At 61.6% G+C, this 6,771-nt stretch overlaps 1 protein-coding gene across 2 annotated transcripts in view; it reads right to left on the bottom strand.

The window, feature by feature from the left end:
- Positions 1-6,771, bottom strand: part of NBEAL2 (neurobeachin like 2) — a 21,923-nt gene that overhangs the window by 13,315 nt on the left and 1,837 nt on the right. Inside the window, exons 7-16 of one of the 2 annotated variants that reach the window (XM_077777330.1) lie at positions 5,218-5,305; positions 4,840-5,122; positions 4,574-4,680; positions 3,981-4,061; positions 2,518-2,601; positions 1,997-2,095; positions 963-1,558; positions 742-874; positions 531-650; positions 1-313 (exon numbers count right to left, since the gene is read on the bottom strand). The exon at positions 1-313 is cut by the window's left edge and continues 1 nt beyond it. In XM_077777330.1, the coding sequence (XP_077633456.1) occupies positions 1-313; positions 531-650; positions 742-874; positions 963-1,558; positions 1,997-2,095; positions 2,518-2,601; positions 3,981-4,061; positions 4,574-4,680; positions 4,840-5,122; positions 5,218-5,305 (1,904 nt within the window). The remainder of the gene's footprint in view (positions 314-530; positions 651-741; positions 875-962; positions 1,559-1,996; positions 2,096-2,517; positions 2,602-3,980; positions 4,062-4,573; positions 4,681-4,839; positions 5,123-5,217; positions 5,306-6,771) is intronic. The other variant, XM_077777331.1, reaches the window with a different exon arrangement.

Raw genomic sequence — 6,771 nt, 5'->3', positions numbered from 1 at the left:
TCAGGGCCCGCAGGTCCGCTGCCTGCAGGGCTTCATGGAAGATGACCACGGCCCCCAGCTCGCCCTCCAGGGACGTGGGGCTGCCCCACCGAGTGTCCTGTGTGCCTGCGAGGGTGGAGCTGATGCTGCCCTCCTGCAGGGGGGCCACCAGCCCCGACCCCCAGCCAAGCTCTGCCGTGGCTGGGACCGACTGGGAGCGGGACAGGGAGGGGTGTGCGTGAGCCAGGGCGGCAGGGACTGGTGGCGGAGGCAGCCCCGTGGTGGTGGTCGTTGTGCGGTGCCCAGCGGAGCCGATACAGCAGGAGGAGAAAGGCTGCGGGGCCAGGGTTGGGGGAGCGGTCAGGTCACAGCAAAGCCTGGGGCTCCATCTATATCCGGTTCCTCACAATGACCCCCAAGTCTGCACAGACCCTAGAGGCTGAAGCCTGAGGTCTATGTGGGGTGCAAGTGGGGGACACAGGGACTCCAGGCTTCACCCTGTCCAAGCTGCTCCTGCTACCCAAGACCTCCCCACACCCTGCCTGGCACACCTCACTGAGGGAAGGGCAGCGGAAGGGCGCTCTCTTGACCAGATAGCCATCTTTGTAGACATAGACCAGGTTCTGGCTGAAGAGCCGGGGCCCAGGCTCATGGACAATGGCCACGGAGTGCTAGGACAGAAGCCACAACATCAAGCTGTGGGCTACCACTGGGGGCCTCCTCCACCCACTCCCCCTGGACCGTATGAGGATAGGGGCTCACCCAGGCAGAGTCGGCAAAGGACACTTCAGGCAAGCTCATGGTCAAGTACTCCTTCCGGGTACACACGGCCACTACCAGTGTCCCAGCTGCCGTGAAGAAGCCCTCAAACCCTGAGCCACTGCTGGTGAAGAAGCTGGGGGAGGGGGGGAGGCCAAGCCAGTTATACCTGCTGCTCTCCTGCTCACCCCGGCGCTGTGCCCCGGCCCCTGGTAGTCACCCACCTATACAGCTGCTTTCGCTGAAGTGGCCGTGAGGGGGCCAGTGCCGCAGCTGTGGGGTGCAGGCAGAGCCAGGCATGGAAGGTGAAGCCGGGTCCTGGCCATCGCTGCACGGGGGGTACCATAATACCTGCCATGCTAGGCGTGAGGTCAAAGTAGTGCAGGGCTCGTGCCGGGCCCCGGTGCCGGGCCATGCCCGACAACGCACGGATGATGGCACCGGCGTGTCGGGCGTTCCCAGCCTCAGCTCCGCCCGGCCCCGAGTCCAGCCCTGGCAGGGGGCGCAGCAGGCAACGGAGCTCTTGGGGCCGCAAGGACACACGGCCCAACGCCTGCAGCAGCGCCAACAGCTGCTCCTGGCAGCGGGCCCCCAGGGCGGCCCCTGTGCTGAGCGTCTCCAGCAGGTAGCCCACCAGCCCCGCCTGCACGCACGTGGCACGGCTGGCGGGACAGCTGTCACAGAGCCACCAAAGGCGTTGTGCGAGGAAGAGCTGCAGCTCCGCCGTGGGCAGGGCTGGCAGCCACTGCATCAGCATCAGCACCGGCTGCTCGTTCAGGATGGGTGGCGGTGGGCACACGCTGTGGTCCCCCTCCACAGCCTAAGAGGAGAGAGGACAGGATAGTTTCGGGACAGCTGGCATGGGACGGGCCACCCTGCCAACAGCGGGACTCCCCGGCCTCAGTGGATTTGCCCTCAGCGTGGCAAAGCAGCATGTGCTACTCCATCCTGCTCACGGGGAGCATCTCAGGTTCGGGAAAGTTCAGGACAAGCACCGTTAATCTCCCAAGCCTTGGCTTTTGGTCTGGGTTGGCCTGAACCCCAAAGGTGTGTTCCCAGGATGATCTTGGGGCTTGCTCACACATACCAGAATCTTCACCCCAGTGACACTGACACACGTGGTCAGGCCACATGTCACACTGTACTGCCCACAGCCAACACAGTCCCCAAGGTGGAGAGCTCCCTTTCCATGGTAAGTAATCCTGCCTCAGTCCTGACTGCCTCTGGGACCCTGACCCCAAAATGCCCTTGCCCTCACCATGTTGAGTAGCTCCTGTAGCAGCCGATGGGTGGGCGGACCGTGGCTCTGCAAAACCTCGTGCAGGTGAGGGTAGCCAATACGCTCTTTAAACACCTCCTGTGCAGGGTTGTGTGGGGAAGAAGCGAGCATGTGTGTGGGCCCCAGAGCAAACTCATACTCCACAGAAACCTTGGAGGAAGCATCATCTTCCAGGGCCCCCCCCCGCCCCCGCTCTGCCTCTGGGTCACAGCACTAGCAAGGGCGAGGGGCTGCAGATGGATGTGGAGGCAAGGGTCCCCTTCAGAAGGCTCTAGGTGCTGGTCAGCCCACAAGTGTCCTCCCTAGTCCAGCCCTGACCCAGGTATCCAGCTGCCAGTACCATGTCTGCCCAGTGGGCTGAGCTGCACCCCAGCGGGCACAACAGTCACCTCCCCGGCTCCCTTGCTCTAACAGCCACCAACCAGACTAGTTCTGGGGACATGTGGTCAATTTAAATCCCATCCCACCCCCTGACTGCAGCCAGAACGCCGTGTCCTCACCTTGGCCGAGGGGGAGCTGCTCATGACGCAGGTCAGCACTCTGACTACATGTACCGCAATGGCGTCTGTGTCCTGGTCCAGGACCTTGGGGTGGGGAGGGTCAGTCAGAAGAACCGGGGCCGGGCTGTCACAGCTGGCAGCTCCCTGTTCCTGGTATAGGGCCAGGAGGAGGTGCCCCAAGGCACGCAGCAGGGCTGGTCAGAGGCCTTGGGAGTAGAGGTACCAGCCCTTCTCTCCTCCTTCCTTGAACTGTTGTGACCCTCTCCCTATCCTAGGGGCCTCTCTGAGAAGCTTGGCAAGACCGCTTTGACAAAGAAGCCAGAGAAGAAACCAAGACCAGGAAGTGCCTCACTGGGACACATCAACAGGGGACCCTCTCACTGTAACTCTTTGTCCCCCAGTGTCCGGTAGGCTTACGGGCCCCTCCCAACCCCACCCAAGCTAGAGGCACATGTGCAGGCAGGCAAGTGCCCCATCACCCATGATGATTGACAGGGGGTTGGGGAATTTAGGGACAATCAATCACAGGATGTTAGAACCGGAAGAACCTTCGAGACCTTTGAGTCCTACCCTGCCCCTCGCCCCCAGATCCAGGCTGAACATGACAGCCAGAAGCTTATGATGCCCACTTGCCCTGCCCCACCCCTGAGGGCTGAGGGGTCAGCAGGGCTTGGAGACTTTGTCCACAGGTGCCAGGCTGCATTTGGGCTCCATGGGGCCTGACGCCCCAAGTGACCTCACACGACCTTTTCCCCCCTCCCTAGGCCTCAGTTTTTTTCTCATCTGTGAAAACCAGGAGGTCTCACTTGCCTTGCCTTTCCTGCTTTGTAGATGAATAGATATGCAGGCTCTCAGACAACAGGCAAGTGGAATGGCCACGGGGGCTGCCTCATGAAGACCAAGCCGGGGACCTCTCAAGGTTGGGGCCCAGGTGTTAAACCACCAGAGAGAGGGTTCTCCACGCAGAGCCCCTAACTGACAGCTTGCAGCCTCCTACCGGCCCCATGGAGGGTGAGGCAGGCAGCACATCTAAGGGGATAAGGAACTCGCAGCGACCTGCTTAAGGTGGGTACAAGGACCCATGGAAAGAAGTGGCCCCATGCAGGGGACTTCCTTTTCTGTGAGTGATGACAGCCAAATCCAGTAGTATTTGCGCTTCAGTCTCCCCTTCTGGGAATTGGGGTAGGTGGCTGAGTTTCGAAGGTTCCTTCCAGTCTGGCAAAGCCAAACTCTAGCTCCCAATACAAATACAAGGCAGGGCCCAGAGCGCTCCTACCCATTCCCTAGAAGGATAGGGAAGGTGGGCAAGACAGCATGGGGGACCCAGCCCTGTCACTAGGCCACACCAGACCTTACACATGTCTGCTCATTCCCCCTGCAGTCAGGAAAGGCTTAGAGAGGGAGCTGGAGGGGTGGGGACCCAGAGAGGTGAGTGCCTGAGCTGGTCAGCCCCAAGGTGGTACCTTCTGGACATCGGGCTCGGTCAGTAACCGGGTAGCCAGGTCACTGTCCCCCTCAGGGGGCGCCCGGGCCTGCAGGTACAGCTGTGGGGAAGGGGGAGGCACAAGATATAGGAGGCAGAGGAGAGAGAGGAGGAGGAACATGGGGGAGGGGTGGGATTAGAGCAGAACCTGGGGCAGCTGCTAGGGCTCCCGAAGGGAAGGCTCTGTGTGCCCTGAGCCCCAGGCCGAGTGCCCCACCAGGCACTAAGAAGTGTGGGGCATCTGAGCTGCCCATGCCCTGCTCAGCACAGAGTCAGGGAGGGTGGGGCAGATAAGTGGGCAGGAGTGGGTACTGTATCAAAAAGAGCTGAGCCCGCCTCCTACCCTTGGGGCTGGGGAAAGAGGGACCAGGGGCCAGGGCAGCTCCTGTCTTTCCATGACATCCCCCTCCTACAGCGTGCAGAGCCATCCTGAGCCTTAGGCTGTCCCACCAGCCACAGCCCCCCAGCCTGGTCCAGACCAGGTTTGCTCAGCAGCAGCTCAGCCCGCATCCCCAGGTGGTGCCCCCCGCCTCGGGGTTCCAGGCCCCCCACCCCCAGCCGGGCCCCACCCACCTTGCTGTTCTGGATGAGGCGAATAAGGTGCTCAAAGCAATTGTTGCTGAGGAAGGTGGCCTGCAGCACCGGCCGGTCCTCACATGCCAGCATCATGGGGATGGCGTCTGTGGAGAGGCCTAGGGTCAGCCCCGCTCCATCCCTTGCCAGCAACACCTCCACCAGCCTTAACCCTTCTCCCATGCTGCCCAGTCCTGCCTGCCTTTGTCACTTAGACCTTCCCCTGCCAGAGCCACCTCCCCAAGAGCCCAGAAGCCCATACCCACCGAGCATGCTGACCCGTAGGGTGACGAGGGCCTCTTCAGGGCCCGGGCTTGGGCCCGCTGGCCAGTCGGCATTAAGGATGCGGAAGTAGCCCTCAAGCAGGGTTCGGAGCTCTGGCCCGCGAGGGGGTGTGCAGCTGGCATGCAGGACATGTACTGTACCCACCAGTGCCTCCAGTGCCAGCGGCACCAGGCGGGGGTCCTGGGCCGGCCCATGGTCCCAGCCCCGTAGCACACCCAATAGGCCCTGCACAGAGCCGGCGCTCACAGCCATCTGCCCATTCTCCTGCAGGTATGGGCAGAGACAGCAACGGTCAAGGCGCTCAACCAGCAGAGACCCTGAGACGGCCACCCTCTGGCCCACAGCTCTTCCCGGCTTACCTTCCCTCCTGCAAGGACAGCACCAAAGAGGTGGACGAGACGCAAGAGCAGCATGGGAGGCAAGCCACTCGCATCCTCCAGGCTCTCTGGATAGGGTGAGCAGGCAGGACAGGACAAGGTCACCAAGCTTGCAGGGGGCTACATGACAGCGGGGTGCCCTGGGGGGGTAGGGGGCTGAGAGACCCCATGCGAGGGAAGAGACTTGGTTCTGTACTTGGGGGGTCTAAAATGCCATGGCTCTATGCCAAGGTGCCTAGGGAAGACACGGCCCTTCTTTGCGGAGCTTGAAGGCATGTGTTCCTGCCCGGAGAGCCTGGGAAGTTCCCCATATCCTTAACCCCCAATGTGGGGACCCCAGGGTAAGCACACATACCCCACCCCACTTCCCCATGGCAACCCAGGGTTTAGTTTCTCAGATACAAATCTGGTCCCTCTACCCTGTGACAGTTGGAGCTTCCTGTGACCTGCTCTGGGGACTTTGCTGTGCCTACCATACAGATGCCCCCCCACCCCCACCCATGCCCCTGCTGGGGACTTCTAGGGGCTTTCACAGCCTCATATGTGGGAGGCCCACCTGGCCCTGCTCCAGCAAAGCTGGACAGGATGCCAGGCCACAGAATGAAACCCAGAGAGCAAAAAGGACCAGCCCAGGGTCACATGAGTGGTGTGTACGGTGGGGGCTGGGGTGGGGCTAGAGCAGGGCTCACTAGATTTACGAGGGATGGGGTGGGACCGCTCCCTGGACACAGGGCATTTGCCCCACCTGGCTTGGGCAGGGAAAAGAAACAGCAGGGAAAGACGTCACATTCCAGGACTAGAAGTCAGGGTGCAGAGGGCGAGTGGGGCTGGAAAGGGAGGCTGTGGGAGCAGCAAGATCTGGTCCTGAGGTGCCAGGCCACCAGCGAGGGAGTTACGGCAACAGGAACCAAATCCAGCCTGTGCTGGGAAGCGCACTCGGGTTGTGGGAGAATGGAGGCAGGGAGGGGCCCTTGTCCAGGCACACTCTGCCCCGGCCCATCTAAAGTCCTGGCCAGTCTCCTTCCAATGAGAGGAAAAGAGGGGACCCAAAAGAAGGGGGCTCTTAGGGGGCACAGGTCCTGGAGGAACTGACCCCCGGGACCAAGGGAGCAGGAAGTGAAGACACTTAGTGTAGACGTTGTCTAAAGGAGGGGTGGAGGCTGCAGGGACCAAGGGATTGGACCAGGGAGCTTTCACATGGTCTAGATCAGAGTGAGGTCTAAGTGGCTGTGGGGACTCAAGAGGTGGGGGGAAGAGGGAAGGGAAATTTATCTCCCCCACTTTATGGGCGGCCTTCACTCTAGCCCAGAAAAGAAATTACTCATTTTGCCCCGACATGCCCTTTCTCTCCTCTCTGCCCACCTTTCTGTCCTCCTTGGACCCCCACGGGGGGGCGCCCCTCAGTTTCCCATGGTGCTCCAGCCCTGTTTGCAGCCACCACTTAGGACCCATCTTGCCTCTGGGATGTGGAACTGCAGCAGGACTGCAGGAAGGGGTTCAGGGTGGGGGGCGGGGCCTTGGGGGGCCTTGGGGGGC

The sequence above is a fragment of the Crocuta crocuta genome, unplaced genomic scaffold (assembly GCF_008692635.1).
Source record: "Crocuta crocuta isolate KB4526 unplaced genomic scaffold, BGI_CrCroc_1.0 scaffold77, whole genome shotgun sequence".
Classification (NCBI taxonomy): Eukaryota; Metazoa; Chordata; class Mammalia; order Carnivora; family Hyaenidae; genus Crocuta; species Crocuta crocuta.
The sequence above is the reverse complement of the archived record's forward strand: the minus strand, read 5'-3'. Positions and strand labels throughout refer to the sequence as shown.